At 35.1% G+C, this 21,758-nt stretch overlaps 2 protein-coding genes across 2 annotated transcripts in view; both read right to left on the reverse strand.

Moving 5' to 3' along the window:
* Window positions 1–10,037: 10,037 nt before the first annotated feature.
* On the reverse strand, window positions 10,038–13,307 carry LOC118741995 (protein hunchback-like). The gene is made up of 2 exons (XM_036473960.1): window positions 11,723–13,307; window positions 10,038–10,045 (listed from the first exon to the last, which is right to left on the reverse strand). The coding sequence occupies exons 1-2, from the start codon at window positions 13,305–13,307 to the stop codon at window positions 10,038–10,040; spliced, it is 1,593 nt and encodes a 530-aa protein (XP_036329853.1).
* A 752-nt stretch (window positions 13,308–14,059) lies between these two features.
* Window positions 14,060–21,758, reverse strand: part of LOC118740998 (cryptochrome-1) — a 202,265-nt gene continuing 194,566 nt past the window's right edge. Inside the window, exon 3 of the mRNA XM_036472778.1 lies at window positions 14,060–14,899. Within this exon, the coding sequence (XP_036328671.1) occupies window positions 14,873–14,899 (27 nt within the window). The 3' untranslated portion in view covers window positions 14,060–14,872. The remainder of the gene's footprint in view (window positions 14,900–21,758) is intronic.

Here is a 21,758-nt window from a genome sequence, read left to right on the forward strand (position 1 = left end):
TATGAAAAGCGGCCGTAATTTTAGTCCGATTTCAATAATTTTCAACGTTTTGCTTTTATGTGGCAAGCACAATAACCATACCGAGTTTGGGACAAATTGGGAGAACGGTTACCGAGATACATATATGTGATCATAAGTGGGCGGTGCCACGCCTATTTTCCAAAATTTTATCATAAACGTATTTCTTGGTAAAGAATTGTTGCAAGCATCAATTTTGAATAAATTATCTTTAATATTTACTGATTTATCGAGGGATTTTGTATTTCTCTAAATTACCGTTATATGGGATGTAGGCGTGGTTATTGTCCAATTTTAAAAATTTCCGGCCATTTGGTATGCTGTGCCAAGGCCAACAACTGTGCCAAGTTTGGAAGACATTGGTGCAGCGGTTACCAAGATATACACATGTAACCATAAGTGGGCGTGGCTACGCCCATTTTCCAAAAATTTATAATATTCTTATTTTTCGTCTGAAAATTATTACAAATATCAATTTTGAGTGAATTATCTTCAGTAGTTACTAAAATATCGCAGTTTTCGTATTTCTGGAAATTACCGTTATATGGGAAGTGGATGTGGTTACAATCCGATTTCGCCCATTTTCAATACCAACCTACCTTGGATTAATGGAAACCTACACACCAAATTTCGTTGAGATATCTCAATTTTTGCTCGCGTTATCGTGTACACGGACGGACGGACAGACGGACGGACAGACAGATATGGCTTAATCGACTTCTCTATTCATTCTGAGCATTTATGTATACATTTGTCTATATCTATCTCGATTCGTTTTGGCTGTTTCAAACGACCGTTATGTGAACAAAATTAATATACCCTTGTGCACAAGTGCGCTCGGGTATAAAAAAAAACCCAAAATGAATCGAAACTAAACCGGAAGTCCACAATGAAAACGAAAATGAGTGCAAAAATTAATCGAAATAAAATTGAAAACAAAACGAACCAAAAACTAAATGAAAACGAAAACGAATGCAAAATGAAATTAGAACGAAACGGAACAAAGAGGAAAACGAAAAGAACCGAAAAAAACGAAAATGAAAATATAATCAGCAACGAGACCGTAATCGACTATAGAAACGGAAACAAAGTAAAAACAATAACAAAACAAAAACTTTAAATAAAAACGAAAACAAAAACAAACCCAAACCCAAAAAAACGTAAACAAAAACAAAGGCGATAATGAAATTGAAATCGAAACAACGGAAAAGAAGACAGAAACCAAAATGAAATGAACGAGATGAAAACAAATACGGAAAGGAAATGAAAACAAAAATTGTAATGGAAATTTAAACGGGATCTTAGTTTGAAAATACGTTTGAGGAGGGTTGCCACCTATTTTTATTTAAATGAAATATTAAGATATGAGTGTGAAACGAAAGAGTTTTAACAAAGCTTAAGTTCGAAAATTATTTTACTTAGCGTTGCGACCTATTTGAAAAGTCATATCTATCTATGTAAAAAATGTCAAACAGGTGGCAACTCACCTCAAAAATATTTCCACCAGTAAAATTTCCTAACCTCTTTAGTTTGATGCCCATATTGCAATATTTCATTTATCTTATCAATTGAATTTAATTAAAATTTTCAAATAGGTGGCAACCTTCCCCAAAAAATTTTCAGCTATAAACCTTTGTAAACCTTTTTCTTACAAACACACAGACAGACATAAATTCTAAAAATTGTTCATTTGGCTTATGTTGCGCTAATAAGGACCCCCATATTAATATTTGTTTAATATCTATTATGAACCGACATTGGACTCTTAAAGGAGTGTTTTGTGAGAGATTTTATTTTTTAAGGTAGAATTTTATTTACCGGTACAGGGTGATGTGAAATTTGATTAAAAGAAATACTAACACCATTTTAGACCTCTATGAACTCAGAAACGGCTTAACGGGTTTAAAAGGAATTTGGCACGCGGATCAAAGATTGATATTAGCCGCCTTCGTAACTTCGTGGTTGGCTCGCAACATTTTGTTGGTTGAGTTCGGCGGCCGTTCAAAATCATGTAGTGTCAGGGACAACCGGACAATAGCTGTTGTGTGTAAATGTGTCGCCAACCAGGGACGACAACCTAGGGCAACCTAGCCTAAACTTGTCCTATTTGAGAGAATTTATTTTTTAATCAATCAAAGTCGAACTAAGATGTCCTTATTTAATTCAATCTTCTCATGCGGAAGTCAAATATGTATCTATGTGCATACTATATATGTATTTATCAGGATTAAGTATTCCAACACATGCTCGCTAAGGTGAATCGTAAAACACCTTTTACCGCAGGGCATACATACCATTTTCGGCGTACACAAAGTGCCAGTGTAAATATACGCTCTTACACATACAAACAGCATCCACATTCATCTAGTTACATATGTATGTATGCACTTCGTTTTCGAACGAACAAGGTCATTTTATCTGGCATAAACTTTCACACCGCAAAACAAACAAAACTTCCTATGTAGCATGTAAATTTGCTGAAAGAAATCTAACAACGCCAAATCAACACAAAAGCAATATTACCAAATTGCCAGCAACAATGGAAGAAAAATAATATATAAAAAAAAAATGCGGACAAGTTTTGCAGTGAGCAAAAATCTAAGAATTTGCGAATAAACTGCAAGCGGCGAGTGTGCGAAAACTTTGTCCTACACAATCGTGCGCTGTACACACACTTAGACAGTTATATGTATTACTTAGTATGTACACACATAAATCAATTGAAAAGTCTTAATGAATTATTTATGAAACAAAACGCATACAAACAAACACAAATTCAAAACAGACACACGCGTAGCCAAACAATCACACACATACATAAGTATGTATGTATGAATGCGGCCAACCGCAAATAAACTGCGGAGAATGCCACAATCAAGTGGAGGATAATATTTCTGTTCACGGAAGAAGGTGTTGAGCGGATGGAGGCTTGCAAAGTTTGGTGTGTGTCATTGTGCGAGCTGCTGTATGCTACATAGAGTAATCCGATTTCAAAACTTTTTTGACAACAATACAAAGAAAAAAGGTATTTTTTATGATGAGCTATAGTTAGATATGAAGCGCAAAAAAGGAAGGAAAAGAAACGATGTTGAAAGCAAGGAGTAAATAGCAGTTAAATGTGGGGAAAATGGTGAGGTAGTAAGCTAGAAAATCGCCTGAAAGTAATAGCAGATTTCACTGTCAAGTTCAAATGGGTGTCTTAGCAAATAAACAGGTATTACATGGGATAAAAAAATAACGATAAACTTTTATTATTCGCGGAAAACATCTGACTTTATTTACGTACAAATCTGAGATCTGTTTTTATCACATTTGAGGAAGTTGCGGATAAGAATGGTAAAAAATACACAGCTTGATTTTTTTCCATCTTTACGTATACAAAACAATTATATATGAGGCGTTCCATACCAAAATGGACGCGGGGTACACACTTCGTGTGTTTCATTTGTTTCAAATTTTTAGGGTTGATGGATAAACATAAATAATAAATAAATATGAAATTTGAGCTTGATTAATACATTCTTAAAAAGTTTACAGCCCAAAAACAAAAACAAATCGATTTAATAGTTTTCCAAATATCTCGAGAACGGGGCAAGGAAAGAATTTGAAAAAAAAAAATCACACATAAACACATCAAAATTCTCTATGAAAAGAGATATTTTGAAATTTTTTTTCTTGAAAAATGTTTCACATACAAATTTTTTGAAAAAAAAATTATTTTATTTTATTTCATTTTTGAAAATATGCCATCTCAAAATTAATTTAAAAAAATCACAATGGTAGCTCTGAGTATTGCGCAATATTTAAGTATAGTAAATTGGGGTGCACTCTACAATAATTTGAGTTATGAATTTTTTTTACAACAAAGTTGAGTCCGTAGATTTTTTTTGAGTACGCGATTTTGTAGCCCATTAAATTCTAGTATAATAAAGTGCAAGTTTTAAGCGATTGCGAAACTGGCGTTAATTTTTTTTTTAATTTTTTTTTAAAACTTTTTTACGCATTTCCTCCCATAAGAAAAACGTGCAAAAAACCGTCAGCATAAAAAATATTATTATTGCACTTTATTATACTAAAATTTAATCGGCTACAAAATTGCGTACTCAAAAAAATTCTGCGTACTTTGTTGTAAAAAAAAAAATATAACTCAAATTATTGTAGAGTGCACCCCATTATACTATAAGAAATGCATACTAGAAAAATTCTAAAAAAAATTGAAAAATTTTTAAATTTGTAATGTACTCATTTTACTCAACATCGGTGTAGAAAAAAATTCATAACTCAAATTATTGTAAAGTGCACCCCATAAAACTATACCTAAATAATGCGCAATACTCAGAGCTACCATTGTGATTTTTTTCATTTTTCTTTTTTTGAGATGACATATTTTCAAATACAAATTTTTTTATCAAAAAATTTTTATGTGAAAAGTTTTTCAAGAAAAAAAATTTAAAATATTTATTTTCATAGAAAATTTTGATGTGTGTATGTTTTTTTTTCAAATTTTTCCCTTACCCGGTTCTCGAGATATTTGGAAAATTTTGAAATCGATTTGTTTTTGTTTTTGTGCTGTAAAGTTTTTAAAAATGTATTAATCAAGTTCAAATTTCATATTTATTTATTATTTATGTTTATCCATCAACCCTAAAAATTAAAAAAAAAAAATAAAACACATGAAGTGTGAACCCCATCCATTTTGGTATGGAACGCCCAATATACACATGTCGCGAAAGCAGTCACCAGCTTAACGCGGTGAGAGCGCTTAGTCGATTAGTAATTTAAATGGTTTAGATCGTAGCTTCGCAAAAAAGCTTGAAAGCTTATGAGGAAGTGTTGAGTGACACCTCATCGTCCTCTAAATAGTTGCGGAAAGGAGGATCCGTTGTGATATGAAGTCTCACCGCGTGAGTATACGTCAATTATCTGCAAAGCACCCACCAGAAATGAGAGTGCCCAGGTCCGCGCCGGCCAGAAAGTCCACTGAACATGTCTTTGTTTTTGCACAGTGATCGCTGAGCTGAAACAAGACGCCTCTAATTTTATAATATGGGGTACTCGTTTGGTGGAATGCACTTGACAAGGCCTTCGTCGTCAAGTAGCTGAAAAGTGTGCAAAGAAGCGCCTTAATTGGAATCAGTGGAGCACTTCGGACTACACCTACTCTGGCGCTTAAAGTCATGCTTCCGCAGCGCGCTCCGCAGTAAGGCTAAGTGGGGTGGGCTTTATGTTCGCCACGAGCTACGGACACTCCAGTATTCTAAAACGCTTCCGATTCCTACCGACTCGGATAGACCACTGCGCGCAGGTTCTAGGTCCGAATGGATCTTTCAGCACCCACGTTCTAGCGAGAGAGGACAGATCGATCGAAGCTGAATGGGAAGGTTAGTGGAGGTGTCTTCTGCAGCGTCTTCCAGGTAGAGGTGGTCGCAATAAAAAAGACTACGAATTAGTTGCTCACTAATGTAACACCTTTTAAGGAGGTCAAGGATCCAGGTCATAGCGAAATCGCTGGAAATTGCATGGCCGATGAGCTGGCAAGACAGGAAACCCTTGGAGGAATTACTTCCGGACCTCGTGTGGTCTGCTTCTGGACAGATGGGCGTTTAGTCAGTCACTTTTTTACACACTACCGGTGAGCTTTCGGAAGCTGACATCATTCGCTTGAGCAGCGTCGTGGTGAGCACGGAGCGTTTTTGCTATAAGAAGCCTCAGGTGTCATCGTTATGTTACATCTTATGTCTTTTCCCCTCCTATCTTAAGGGCCCATAATAGACGTCGAAATCTGTCTAAGTGTGCTTCTAAATACCTACGGGGGCGGCCCTCCAACCTAACTTCCTGTATCTTATAAACAACCAAGACAGTCAATAGACTTGTTTAGAAACCCAGCTATTTCAGATAAATGGAAATAAATCCTGTCTAAGTTAAACGCCTGTTTAGAGCCTACATATTGAACCTAAGTCCCGTGATTATTCGGAAACAATAAATATCGATTATTTTTATGTAGACTCAACTATTGTTTTTAAAAATACCTAATACGCTACAATAGTAATACCAAAAAGCCCAATCATTATTAAATTTAAACAAAAAATTATACAAATAGGAAGATATAACTATCAGCAAATAAATCAATTCAATTTGCCCGCAGGTTTAGCTGTCTGCACGCAATAATAAATGTGTGTACTTATGTATATTCATATGTACATATATTCATAAATAAATAGCGATTAACATTAGCCCTAGGCTAAGCGGAATTATTGTCTGATTAATCCTTGATACACAACCCCAAGCACTAACAAAAAATCATAAAACAAAACACAAAATACAATAAACCGATCAATAAAAAATTAAAATGCCAATAGCGTAAATCTCATTCGATGTTTATATTTTGTGGCGCGGATTAACATTGAAGAGCGTGCATTCGACAGTTACGTACATGAGCATTAGGGTGCTTCACTAAAAAAAATCGATTTTTTACAGAAATTATAAAGTTTACAATATTTTCAGACTTTCGCCGAAAAAATTTCAGAAAAATATGAAATTTATTTGAGCTGGACCGATTTAAAAATACCCACAAAACTCTCTGTATTTTGACTCTATTGATAATATTTGGAAACATTTTTATGCAGATCTTTTAAGCTTAGCTGAGGTGACTTTTTGGAAAAAATATTTTTAAAAATATTTTTTTTTAACTCGATTTTTGAAGGTCATTTCAAATCGTAAATCTTAATATTTTTCCGAAGTATTTTGGCAAAAGTCTTTAAATGTAATACATTTTATAATCCGATCGAAAAACAGTAGCGATTTTTTTTTTTAATTTTTTTGCTATCTACACCCTAAAGTGCATACATAAATACATACACTGCCATGCACTTGAATAGGTGCTTGAATGCTTTTTCGCTTTTTTCCTGATTTTCCGGAATAATTTTTCTTCTGTTTGATTTCCATTATTTTGCGCTAGTCTGCGCATTTTTTTATATGGAGTGTCAGTAAAAAAATTTAAAAAAAATCGACGGTAGCTTGTAGCTATTTATGTACTTTAAACTGGCACTTTATTATACTAAAATTTAATGAGCTACAAAGCTTCATAGTGCAAAAAATTTAAAAAATGCTGAGAAAAAAGTTTTAAGTGTTGATAAAAATTTGATGATTTTATTTTTTAATTTTCTAAAAAGTTTGAAATTTTGGTTTATGCAGTTTTTGTAGGAGAATGAGCTGTGTTTTAATTGAAAAATAATGGAAATAAATAAAAGAAAAATAATGGAAATAAATAAAAGAAAAATAATGGAAATAAATAAAAGAAAAATAACTCAGGAAAATAGCGAAAAAGCATTGTCCCTATTCAAGTGCATGGGAGTGTGCATAAAAGCAAATATTTAACTAGACAGATTCGCGGAATTTGGCATTTAAATGGCTAATGGCAAACTGCAAATACACATTTCGCATACATTGGCACACATTTTTGCATAACTATGCAAGTAGATATGTATGTATGCGTGCATTCGCTTAACATTTGTGCGAATTCTATTTGCATATTCAACAAATTTTGGCATCTGTTTCGCACTGCATTAGCATTAGCTGCGATACCTCGATTTACATACCTAAATATGTACATTAGGGTGGTCCTTAAAAAATAAAATTAACAATTTTTTTCAGTCTCACCCCTTCAATCGGTAATACCACTATCACAGATATCACATATAAATATTGGTTCGGATTGGAGACGGTTAGGGCGTGTCGCAGAGGGGGCAAAGGCCAAAAGCCTCTATGGAGACTCAAAAAGTTTAAAATATTTCTTTCATTTAATACTCAAAATCGATACTACTACAAATTTTGTTCCCGATTGCAGTCGATTAAGACGTTTTCATAGGATAATCTGAAGTTTGGCCACTGTGCGACACGCCTTAACCGTCTCCAATCGGAACCAAAATTTATATGAGAATATCTTCGACAATATTTAGTAGCATCGACGTAGGGGTTGAAAAAATTTGCTTCCCAGATTTAAGGGCCACCCTAATGTGCATATGTGCATATGTAAGTACATTACAATGCGACACGCCGCGAATCCTAACCAATCGTTGACCGGAAAGCTTAGCCGCCCAACTGTGCCGTAAATTACTTTCGGCTTTATTGGCGCCCTCAAAACAAGTGTGTCATGCACACGGAAAACCACAACAATAATAAACTAAAACTATGTAACGGTAATAGCGGTATTACATAGATCTTGCTATCGTTGTTTATTGATTTAAGGGGAGCTTCAAAAAATATTGAAATCTAACATTTTGAGGTGGGGAAAAATTTGAGACATAAATATTTGCAAGCAAATTTTATTGAGCTTTTTTAGCTGTTAGTCGATGAAGATATTTTTGACTTTCTTACCGCTGCTAGTTGATCAGCGATGTTTTGGTTTAAGGTAGAATGATTGACGCGTTTTTCCAAACCGAACCAATTTTATTTTTTTTCAATATTTGTTGGCGGTTTTGTTTTTAACTTGAATTTTCGAATACCGACTGTATCTAATAAACCGGGGTTTTGCCTAGTATTTTGTAAACCAGAATCTAAATATTCTAGATATTTATTTAACTGAAAATCAAACTATAAATTTTACACTGTAGAAAATAACTTAAAAATTTAAAGGAAACCCGAGCGAAAATCTTCCACTGTTTTGTTTTTTTTTTTTTTGTTGTAGCTGCTGTCCAAATCAGTGAATCGACTACATGTTGTCTTCATTCAGATTCGGATTTTGAGGAGAAAAAGAGCCTTTTTCAACCTCTAAATGAACTTCGAACTTTAACTTGTCCTGGACCTCTTAAATGGACGAAAATATTTTTATTGAAAAACAAAAAAAAAAAATTGTCACCAATTCGAGGATACACTGAATATATATATAGAATTCAAATCATGTACGTATGTATCTAGGCATGCACGGAGTTGCGCTTGACCATAATCGAATTTGGTACACCTACTGCAGACATCCTAAGGATGATCATAGGTCAAAAATAACTTTAATATATAAGCGGGGCGTGGCGCGGTCTATACAAATTTATATTTCCATAATGCAAACATATCTTGGAAAGTATTTATTACAGAGAATTGCATTTTTTGTACGAAGGTAGTTGAAATTAATTCAGTACTCGTGGACAAAAGTGAGCGTAGTAGAAAAAAGCGGCTGCATTTTTTTTTTTTTAACTGCATATCTGTGGAAGTATTTTGGGACAGAATTGGAAGTTGGTGAGAAGGTATACGAAAAATTTTCTTACTGTGTATTTCTGGAAGTGTTTGTGGTACAGTACGGGAAATTTGTATGAAGATATATGAAACTGATGCCAACCTCATGGTGAAAAATGGGCATAATTGAATTAGAGGGCGTAGCTCATCTCATATACATATAATAAATTTTCCATACGGCGTATTTGTAGTGTTTATAGTGGTGTACTGGAACATGGTATCGAATGATACAAAATCATTTCCATACACATGGAGAATTATGAGTTATAGGAAAAGGGGGTGTGACACCCCCCATACAAAAGAAAATGTTTGATACTGTGTAGCTTTGAATGTTTTTGAGTTAAGAGTAGTGGAGCTTGGTAGGGAGGTAAGTATGTGAAATACTTCATATACCTATGGACAATAGTGGTGGTTATTTTAAAAGGGGGTACGGCGCTTTCCGTACATACTGAGCCTTTCATACAGCAATTCTCTGGAAGTAATTTTGCTAAGGTAGTGCAATTTCTTGTGAAGACTTAACAAATTTCGGAGTTAATAGAAAAAGGACATAGCTACTCTGATATGATGCAAAATTCGCATGGTGCATAACTCTGGAAGTTGTAAAGTAAAGTTGGAAATATTAAAATCCGGGCGTTGCAACTCCAAGAAATATACACGTTGACGCAGCGGGTCTCTTGAACCAGTTTAAGCTTAAAGGTATCTCACATATTATCACTACAAAATCTACCGTGCAAACAATATTATATAGTTCGATAATTTTAAGCGCTCTTAATACCTTACCTCGCTTAAAAAAATTATACAGCTATAGTACAATGAGAGAAGAAATATAACATATTGTAACATTTCAAATTATTTTGTATAAATGTTTAATATATAGGTGGGGTGAATCGCACGGGTATAGGCTAGTTTTACATAAAGGAGAATAAAAAGTAGTCCTATTCGGATATGCCTAATTTTCAGCAAAGCGTATAAATCGTTGGCCACAATTTAAATATGTATTTTCGTGAGCACTAAAAAAGCTTGCCCACTCCATGTAATTTTTTTAAGAACTGTTTGAGCACCCCAAATATGTACACTTTTGGGGCATTCCAGCTCAATTCGGACGTCATTTAGCTTTTGCATAATTTTTTATGTTATAGTACCAATTGAGAGAGGCCTCCATGTCCAACGAAAATGAGATCTATTTTCTCCGGATTTTAAATTGTTAAACAACTAGTAAATTTTGTCGAACTTAACGCCAAGAATTTTTAAATGAATTAATCAAAAATTATTTTAATACTATATTGAAGAGGAAGAAATTGCATTGGAAATTGCATAGATAATTTAAGTGGAAAGTACTACGATCAAATGCTCGGATAGTCGTACATGGCGTATGAGCTACATAATTTCTTGTTCATATCTCTTACAAAAAAAAACACCAAATTGTTTAGTTTACAAATCGATTACATGAATCGCGGCGTAGCACTTTCCACTGCAGTTATGCAGAGTTTGTTTCTCTCTAGAATTTCATGAACGCATTTCATTTGACGCAGGCAAAAATAAAATAAAAAATGTTTTCATTTTTTCTTCAGCTAAAAAAAAAAATCTTTTTTTCTCTTTGAATTTCCAAAAAAAAACATTAAATTTTTTTGGAAGAGAATTGCTTAAGAATTTTTCGGTAAGCCTAGCCTCTCAAAAGTTTGATTTGCTAAACTTTTTTTTTATATTTTTAGCCATCATTTGATAAAAATCTGTACTTTGTTAAATTTAGTTTTTAAATTTAAATTTTATTGCAAAATTTAGCTTTTAAAAATGAAAATAAAAAAAGTATTTTTTGTGGTTAAAAAATAAACCATTTTGTGAGAGGATTATTTAAATTTTTTAATAATTAAAAATTTAAAATTAAAAAGTAGGTTTTTATTGTTTTTAATTATCGAATAGTTTTTCATTAATTTAAACATTATCGAGCCAGTCCTATGGCGAATTCGCACTAGACATTGAAATGACAAAATTTGGTTTCATTTAAAAAATGCCATGTGAAAATGAACTTAATGACTATCTTAAACGTAATGACACGATTATTTTTTTAATGTGCAACTTTGTCATTACAATTTTTTCCATTTAATGTCTAATGGAAATCCAGCATTAAAAGTTCCGGAATGAGTGACAGTTTTCCAGAAAAAAAATTTCAAGAAAATCGATCGATGCATTTTTTTTTTTTATCAACATTTATATTAAATATTCTGAAATTTTATAGAAATGCGTTTTTGAACATTGATAAATCGATTGAAAAATCGATATCTCGAAAACGACTGTACAAAAAAAAATTAATTAAGTAACATTATAAATTATTAAAAAAAGAAGAAATGCAAAAGCCAAAAGGTGTCCGATTTGACTCGGAATGCCCCATATAAGTACATATCCACAAATAAAATTTATCTTTCAAAAACGCAAATGCGTAAGTTTATCTGTATGTATGTACATAAATCGGTGGACTTACCGGTAGCATGTAGCGCCACTGAGCCAACAAGCAGTGTCAAAATATCGCCAAAAAAAGCTGCCAGTGTTCTGTTGCGGGCTAATGGCGCTTTTGTTTTACTCATTCTCGTTGTTGTTTTTGTAGCCTTTATCACTGTTGGTTTTTTTGTCATAGCCGTAGCCGTAGTCGTCGTCGTCGTCGTCGTCATCGTCGACGTTGTTAATGCGCTTGTCAACGCGAATGTTCTGCGACATTTGGATTTACGCGTCGCAACAACAAACGGCACATGTTCGAGCTGTGATGGCATGCTAGTTAATGTTGCTGTCGCATTTTTTGTTGTTATTGGCAAACTTTTTATTGCCTTTGCTGTGGGTGCTTTTTTTTCGTGCGCGCTGTTGCTTTCGACAGAAGCGATACATGCGCGCCTTGAATTGATTTGCGTTGCTGCTCCAGTTGCTGTTGTTGCTTTTACTGTTGCTGTTGCTGTTGCTGGGTGCACAGCACTGTTTAACATCACAGTGGTTGTTGTTGCTGTTTCACTTGTTTCTGCATGGGGTACACGTACAATACATGCAATTAAATTTCGCCAACTTCGTTGTTGGACGCATTCTTTTGAAGCTACTCGCTGTTTTGCAGCAGCCGACGTTGCTGCTGCTAGCGCTGGTAGGCAGTGTTGTTGCTTAGTTTGTTGTTGTTGCAGCTCATGTGTTTCATGCTGCATTTCGTGCTGGCTACTATATTGCATGCCCAAAAATGTTGTTTGCCTCTCATTTGCCTCGGCTTGTAGGCGCGCTTGGAGTGGGTTGTCAGCGGGAAATTGCCGGAAATTTTGTTTCTGTTGTTGTTGTTGTTGTTGTTCTTCTTCTTCTTCTTCTGGGTAAGTGGAAGGCAAATCATTCGCCACAGTAGCGGCTGTTTGTGAGTATGCCGCTTTTTGCTGCTGTTGCTGCTTTTCCTGGTGCATCATCTTGTCTGCTCCCACCACTGCCCCCGGTCTCCGTCTGCTTGAGAGCCGCTTGCTTTTTACCAACTTTGACAACGGCCTTATTAGTGATGCAGTTGTTGTTTTTGTCTTTATTGTTGCAGTACACACAGCTAACAATGGCCGTGGTAAAATGCATTCTTCCAACTCTACCACTGCTGCCATTTTTTCAGTTGCCAGGCAATTGCTGTTTCGCGCTAGCAACAAGCCGCTCTGCTTGTAATTCGCAGCAAGCAACAATCTTGCTGTTAATGCCATTGCCCGGCTGGCACTGTTCTCATTACGTTTGCTGTTGATTACACGTATGCCTCTACTTTGTTTTTCTATGCCACCTCTACTACTGCTGGCTGTTGTTTTGCCTGTTCTGTTGTTGTTTTTGTTGTCGCACTTGTTTTGCTGCTCCTCCTCGTGGCTCTTTCTCCGCTTCCTACGACGTCGACATGCCAGCCAGCGCCTCAATTGCCGCGCTAACATTGCGCCAATACTAGACGACGTTGGTACTAAAGCTTTAGCGCCTAAAAGTATGCTGCATGCAGGTGTAAGCAGCTTGTTTTTATTGCTGCTGCTGCAGCTGCTGTTGTTGTGTTTAGTGGCGCAGTGAAATTGTTCACTTTTCTCGCACATACTGTTCGTGTTTGCTTTATTAAAATTCTGGCAACATGCAATGTGCCTCAGCGCCTCCACAGCGAACTAAGTTGCCTGCAGCCACATCTAAGAAGCTGTAATTAGAAAGTAATCGTACTTCGGGGTACAGTCTGTGTAATTTTTAATTTAGTTTGTTTTCATCTTTTATTTATTTATTTTACCCAGCAACACTTTTATCTGCCCTTGCTGTTGTTGTTGTTCAAAGGAAAGGAAAGCTGCTAATTGTACCTTTAGCTATGCTTACGTCGTCGACACCACGCCCAGCACGCTAGTTTTGCCTGCAGCCACTGCAGCTCTTCTAATTCACTTCACTTGCTCTCCCACTCACTTCACTCCGCTGCGCTACTTCTCAGCTCTAAACTTAATGCAATTGTTCCTACTCCTCCGCACGGCTCCGCCGCGTGTATGCACTTGTAACAAGTTTTTCTCTAGCACCACTTTTCACCCCACCTCTCTCTCTCTCGTCCTTTCCAAACTCGCGCTATTCACCGCATTAATTTCATTCTAACTTGCCGGCGAGTTCATTATTTTCCTTTCATTTATTTTACTTTCTTAGTTCTTTCACATTTTTGTTTCATCCAATATTTTTATTTCACTCCACTTTTTTTGTGCTTTTTTTCTAGCACTAATTTGCTGTAACACTAATTTTATTGTACGAGTACTAAAATTTTTGTTGCACTTTTCTTTAGCTCTTTCGCCTCTTCTTTTTTCTTTTTCGTTTGTTCTTTTTCCTTCTGGTACTTTTCTATTCTTTACATGATTACATGCACTTGACTTCGCTTCGTTGCACAGTAATTCATTCATTCAGTCATTTCATTTCCCTTATTTGCTCTTTGTTGAGGTTACGTATACGCCCCCGGGACCCCTGTGTATTGTTCAGTGTATTATTGTTTGGTAGTATTCGCCAGTTAGTCATTCTATAATGGCGTGCTTATCTTGCTTGCACGCCTGGCTTGCACTTGCGACTTGATTTTCACATTTCATGCTATCAACACCAATACATATGCACCAGCACACATGCATACATACATATACCGACAATTATTGGCAACTTTTGAAAATTTGTATTACTTTTCTTTGCTTCTGCTAAATTTTTAGCTCAAATGTCTTTTAAATAATTAATTTTTATTTCACTCCTCTTGTAAGATGTTTTCCAACACTTTCGCATTTTTTGAATTAAGTTTTTTGTTACTTTTATTTCCTTTATCCTTAATAATTTCGTGTTTCTTATTATACGTTGTCATTTTAATTTCTTTTTCCTCATCAAATTTTTCTTTCTAATTTTTCCATTTAATTTTTTCTTCCTTTTTTGCTTCAATTTTTCATTATGTGGATCACTTCAATGCACACTTTTATATACACATTTCCCCCTTTAATTTTCTGCAAGTATTAACTTTCTCCCTCATTTGATGTACTTCATTCAGCTCTTCCGCCGCTCATTTTTCTTTATATTCTCTGCTTAATTCGTCTTCTGAACGAAGTAATTTGTTAGCTTTAATGTCTCCCTTGTTGTTTTAACCATTTGGGTTTTATTCTCTAAGCCTTCACCTGCTGCTGATTTCTTTCGTGGTCTGCAAGTAGAAAAAAATAAGAAAATGTGATTTTGTAATGAATGTTGATGGCGACTATTAAAGTTGTCCTTTCATTATGCAGAAAGTTTAATTTAGTTAATTTACTTACAAAATTAGAAAAAAAATTGCCAGTTCTTGGGTTGTTAATAAATGAGTGAATACTAACTAAATCAACTAAGTTATATCCACGTGTGTATATCAATTTAAAACATACATATTTATGTAGTTATTCTCAGGCACGCCGCCAAAATAAGAGGAAACTTGAGCTGGCGCAAACCCACTTCTTATAAATATGCTAGTTTTTCAACAGCCGCTTCACTAGATGTGTGAAATTTTTTTATTTTATTTTATTTTTTTTTATAAAACATTACGTACTTAAACTCACCCAAAAACAGGAGGCCCCAACTAATTTTTTTACCCTCTTCAAAATATTTTCAAGCTAAAATCTTCTTAAGTTTCTTTCATCTGACACCCATGTTTTGATCTAATATTTTAATTACCTAAAGCCCTTAATTCAAATTCAAGTTGACTTTCTTAACAGATGGCAACCCTCCAACATGTAGAAATAGAGCCCTAAACCTGTTAAGCTATAAGAAACAAAAAGAGGATCGAAAGAACTTTTTAGGCTGAATAATAACAAAATTATCTAGAGCTTTCGTTTTCGACCCCTTTTGTAATACTTCATTTAACTTATAACAAAATTGATTCAATATTTTTTAAATAGGCAGAAATCCTATTAAAAATATTTCCGTTCTAAAACTCTTTTTAAACTCATTTGTTCGGCACCCAAATTGTACAAATTCCCTGAACTTATAATTTAAAAAAAAAATTTAATTTTTTTGCAACCTTCTTCTAAAATATGTTATATATCTCCTGGCTCAATTTTATCCAAAGAAAGAACAATAGACATACTCACAGAAGACCTCACAAACCTTCTCATTTACAACATTAGTAAAATTTTATTTAACTTGTCAATTAAATTGTATACAACTTCCTAAGCTGGTGGCAACCCTCTTTAAAAATATTTTAGATATTAAAATTTATCACTTCTACCATTTTTTCAAATTATTGTTGCTTTTCCAAAATAAATTTTCATTTAAAAAACGGCCTCGAGCTCAACATAAATTGTTGAATATAATTGTTATAAGGCCAAAAAATAACAAAAACAATTTTAACAGGTGGCAACCTCCTTAAAACCCCTTTTTCCTATTTTATTTAGCTTATTAATTGATGGACTCTAACTTTTGAAAAAGGCGGTAACTCTTAAAAAAAAAATCCTGTATCAGGTGGCAGCCCCTTTAAGACTATTTTTTGAAGTATATTTTGCTTAAACCCTCTCGGTTGATATCCATATTAGAATATTCCATACATATTGTTGATTAAAATCATTTTTAATTTCTAAACAGGTGGCAGCCCCTTTGAAACTATTTTTGAAACATAGCATTATTAAGCCTCTCTCGTTTGATAACCATATAAAATAATTTCGTTTACCTAGTTAATTAAATCGATTTTAACTTATTGTACAGGTGGCAACCTTCTTAAAAAAATATTTCTCTGAAAAATCGTTCTTAAACCCATTTATTTCGACACCAACATTGTTGTGATATTTTAATTAAATTATTTTTAATGGGATTTTAACATGTTTAAGATGTGGCAATCCCTTAAAAAATATTTTCGAAATAAAGCCTTTTGGAGCCCCTTTCGTTCGACATTCACATTGTTGTAATATTTTATGTAACTTATTAATTTATCTCTATTCCATCCGTGTTTTTCGCTTTTTATTTACTAACATTTTTTGGACTTTTCGATACATTTTGCGAGGTTTCGGAGTGATTTCGGAACTTGTATGTATTTTTTCGGGATCCCTAGGGGTTCACATTACTGGGTATTTTTTCGCCTTCATTCGCAGGTTTTCTGCTTAAATTGTGGAATATTTTCGGGATATGGCGGTTTTTCAATTTTTTAAATTTCAAGACTTTTTTCGCACAATTCGCCGATATTTCAGGACTTTTGGGTGTGTTTTAGTTATTCTATAGAAAATAAAATGTTTTTGAGGAATAACAAATTATTTGGGATTTTCTGGCGAAGGTCTTTCTTTAACTTTCGCAATTTTACACTTTTTAGTGAATACATTTAAGGATATTTTAAGAGATTTCGGAATTCTTAGAGGTTTATTCGGGATGTTTTTGGGACATTTCGAAACATCCCCGATCTGGTCGCGAACATAAGAAGGAACGTTAAAAGGATTTGCAAGATTTTATGTTTATCTTATTTGTCATTGCGCACGTTTCAAGGCCTCTCGTTTTTCATTTCACAAATTCCGGTAATTTTTTGAGACATTTTGGCGACCTTCGTTTTTATTGCGTAGGTTTTGGGCTTTTTCGGGACATTTCGTAATATTTTGTGATTCTTTGGAGTGATTTCGGCATTCTTAAGGGTATGCTTAGTAGACATAACGGACAATTCTGGATTGTTTTCCGATCGTTTGAAGATTTATTGGAATTTTTCTGGATTTTTTATTTGCCATTGCGATCACTTCGGACTTTTTCTGGGACCCTTCGGAATTTTCTCGCACACTTTATGGAAGGTCGCTCCACAAACAAAAAAACATATTTTTTAAGAGACGCGTTTTAAGTTATAAATTTGCTATCAAAATGTAGAAAAAAGAGATGTCTTCTTATGCGAAAATAACAGAAGATTTTAGCACAAAATTTTAACATAAATGGGGCGTGATTAAACGAGTAACGAGTAATGCGTTATTTGCTCAAGAATTTCGTTTTTTGAGTTATGAAGTCTTTTCGTAAATTTTCAATATTCAAATAGGCACTTCTTACTCAAAATAACGAAAAGGATTTTTACTAAAATTTCCTTCTCTTTCTCTGCAATGCAGCACCTTCTTTTTGAAGAATCGCTCATATTTCCACAGCAAAAACAATAAAAACAAAAAAATAAAAACAGATCGAGCTCAAATGCCTTTTTAGAACTCATTAATATGTATACACATCCATACATCCATAGTTATGTACATTCGCCAGTCTTCCATTGCACCATTCCCAGAACAGTTTAGCACCCTTTACCTCCCATTTCCAGGCTACTTCACGTATAATTTTTTTTTTTTTTTACTCTACTTCCACGCAACATCAGCAAATTGCATTACGTCACTTTGAAACAAGTTTACTCAGTTGGTTTACCTTACACTCTTCCAAAAACATTTTCGACTTAAAGACGCGCATTAGGCCAGTTTACTTTTTGCTTCTGCCAACTTTCGTAGGTACTACACGCCACACACTCCGCTGGCCGCTCGTCTTCCCATTAATATTTAGTAGTACCTAAGTTTTCAACTTCTTGCCTTCGTTTTCATTTCAATTGCATATCCGCTTGGCCAAAAATTACTTTTCATAGTCAAACTTTTTGAAATTTGAAAATTGCTTAGAGTAGCAAGTATAAATGGCGCTTAATTCAAATTACTTCCTGCTATTGCCAACTCAGAGAATTGCTAAACACTGCACTCATACACACGAACACATCATACTCAGGCAACTCAACTGTTCGGTTATGGCATAGGAGCGCCTAGTTTTCGTGTAATCTACCGTTGGGCTGTCAACGGCGATGACGACTGCATAGCTGCCAGCCAGCGAGTTGTTGTTAATGTTTTTGTAGCTGTCGTTGAAAATTTTGTCCAATTAATGTTGTTGTTAGTTAGGACTTTGGTGGTAGCAAGTGCAACAGCAACAACAACGTCGCTACTACTACTACTACTGATTATAACAATTTCCATTTCCGGCAATGTCACGAACATAAATAAAGGCAACTATTGGAGAAAAGTAAACAAAAGCAACAACAAGACAAAAAAAAAACAAATAAAAAATAATAAATAAATCAACAAACGAAATGCATAGTTAGTTCCCGAAGTGCAGCGCCAGCATTTCCATTATGAAAGGCAACGTTGGCGTACGTATGTATGTATGTACATACCTACTCTCTAATGGCTGTCATCATTCTTGCCAAAATCGCCTTAGTTTCACCTAAAGGCAAAATAGTCATTAACAGTTTTGTAATAAGAAATTGCAACGATCATAATCAAGCATATCAACATGAACATCATCATCCAGCAACTTGAATATGAGCAGCAAACATAGTTTTGGTCATTAGTTGCATTCTTCCAGTTGCAGGCATGGCAGGCATGGCAGCCATTCATGTGCACTGACTGAATTTGCGTCGGAAGCGTAATTTATAGCTTTCTTCCTTCGACGTTATCATTATCATCTAATATTTGGTAGTCATCGTCATCGTCATCGTCATCGTCACGCTCATCATCATCAATTTAATAAGGCATTCATGCCAAGCATTTTACTTTCACTGCAGTGCTTCAGTATTTCCTCCTTTTCGCGCTGAGCCTCCCCACGCACAATGAGCTCTTCTTTAACTAAGACACGCGGCACTCTGCTCTGCTCTCGACTTACGTCCCTCTTTACAGTTGATCTGTCAGTGTTGGAATATTTGGGCACACGGTATACGTTTTCGAAGTTTGGTGATGAAAATTCGCTTTAATTTTTACCACTTGATTTTCGCTTAAATTTTTGAAACAAAAAATATGTTGCTATATAATCTATTCATCTCGATGGTTCTTACGGTTCAAAAACGTCATATCTGAAATGTTACCAACATGTGCATATTTAAAGAAAGTATCGATACCAAAGAACTCGATCCTCAAAAATACTCGATACTTCCTAACACTACTTATTACACTGTAGGTAAATTCTAAAGTTTTGTAACGGCAAAAACCAGACACTTAATTTTGGGCTCTAGAATTCGATGGCGTTTTCACAACGTCTGTTCTTTTACGAAAAAATCAAGCTACTAGCGAAGAAAATCGATTAATAAATAAAAGAGTGGTGAGGCAAACGAAAATGCGCAATGATTATTTTAATGATATATGGTGAAATGTTACTCATACGCCATGGACTACAAGTATGCCAAAAATGATGCAAACCAACCCAGCAACCCAAGCTTAAGATCCGAATCGATATTGAGATCATACTAGTACAATTGAAAGCCCAATATTTTGCCTTTGATATTCTAAGAGAATAGAATTTCTATATCGCCCTTACATAGTGAAGAAATATTGCTGGTTTATGTTAGTACTAGCTTTATTTTTATTTGATGTTTCTTCATCAATTGAATAGATTTTAAACTCAAGTAAGGAACGGACACAAGCTCCCTATACTACATTGTATTTACAAACAGGGCATGGAGGAGGTCACTTAGTTACCACGACCAAGAACGATGCATATATTTCAATATACCCTTGATTGATTTCAAGCCGCGAGGTTCCTTGCCTAAATGTTACTCGGGTTAAGTGCTTCTGGGTTCTGTTAATCTAGAAAAGGAAAACTGAACCTAGAAAGGGTTTTACATTGGCACAATCAGCTTTTAACAGAACTAATAACTCCTAGGTTTGACAAGGTATCATTTGCCAGCACACCCTCTTCCAATAATTCAGCCTGACGGAGCTCCATGGCAGACTGATAAAGGAAACAGGAAAAATAAATTTCAGTACAGCCATTTTTCTAGCAAGAATATCAGCCATTTTATCGCCCACGACACGCTCCGCTGCCAGGGCATATGAATGCTTATGTCATGGATGTTGTGCCCACCTTCTAGGGCACTTAGATTATTTTCAGGTAATTTTACCTTTTCTGCGGTATTAATTCCACACAGTTCAGCCCCAAATTGATGTTCTATTCGACATCACTTCTCCCAACTCGCCTTTCGATTCGTATTTTCTTTGCGTTAGCGAACTTTTCAATTCACAAATTTCTAATTGCAAACTTTGTATGCCCGCCTTTTCCGCTCATATTTCCGCCGCCCGGCGGCATTGCATTTTACCACTCACCGACTGCCACTACTGATCACACACACACACACACACACTGTTGAGCAAACGTAACTCGGTTACTGGGTTCCTGCTTAACCTGCCACAACTACTAAATATCTGTGTATTTCCTTCCTAACTATTTCCCTTCCTTTATTCGCTCGATTCACTTGCAGCTTACGTTGGTATTTATTCCTTGAATTGTTTTCCCTCTTTTGCCTTTATTTCTTTTGAAATTCTTACTTTTTATACTCGCTTATAGCAGCAGCATTTTGATATTTCTGTAGAGAGCAGGCGGGGGGCGGGTCCCGGGCGTCTTTCACAACTCTTTTGGCTATATTCAATTTCAAACTTTTCCATTGCATTTATTTACGTGTCCGCGTCGGTACGAAAATTGTTTCAAAAGTGGATATTAGTACTTGAGGCGAAGCGGGTGGCGAAAGAAACTTGCCAGAAATAGGTTGATGATTGCAAGCGAGTGGAAGTTGTGGGTGGTACGTGAGTGCGAATACTGTGCAGCGCTATGCCCTCTTACGTGCCACTCGGCATGGCATGTTTTGACATTTGCATTGTGTGTTTAATAGCTGTCTCCGCTTTAGCAACGTGCGGCGGTGAAATTCGTAAAGTTGAAAATTTTATGACTCTTGATGGTAAAGGAGGTAAAAAACGACGTAAATAAATGCATTTCAATGTAGGTTTTTGCGCATTCATACAAAGATATGTGGTAAGAGGATATGAAAGAAAAAAAGAAAAGCAATAGGGTGGGTTTGAAATTTATCAGACCTGACCTCAGATCAACAAGTTTCACCCTGCTATGAAACTATAAGAAAATAACTTGGCATTTAGGAGGAGGATGAGGAGAATATGGAAAAGAATAAGGAAAATAATTGGAATGGGAGGAGAATAAGGAAAATAATTGGGAAGAGGATAAGGACAGGGATAAGGATAAGGATAAGGATAAGGATAAGGATAAGGATAAGGATA

This window comes from Rhagoletis pomonella, unplaced genomic scaffold, assembly GCF_013731165.1.
Source record: "Rhagoletis pomonella isolate Grant_MI unplaced genomic scaffold, Rhpom_1.0 Rhpom_scaffold_00006, whole genome shotgun sequence".
In the NCBI taxonomy this organism is placed as follows: domain Eukaryota; kingdom Metazoa; phylum Arthropoda; class Insecta; order Diptera; family Tephritidae; genus Rhagoletis; species Rhagoletis pomonella.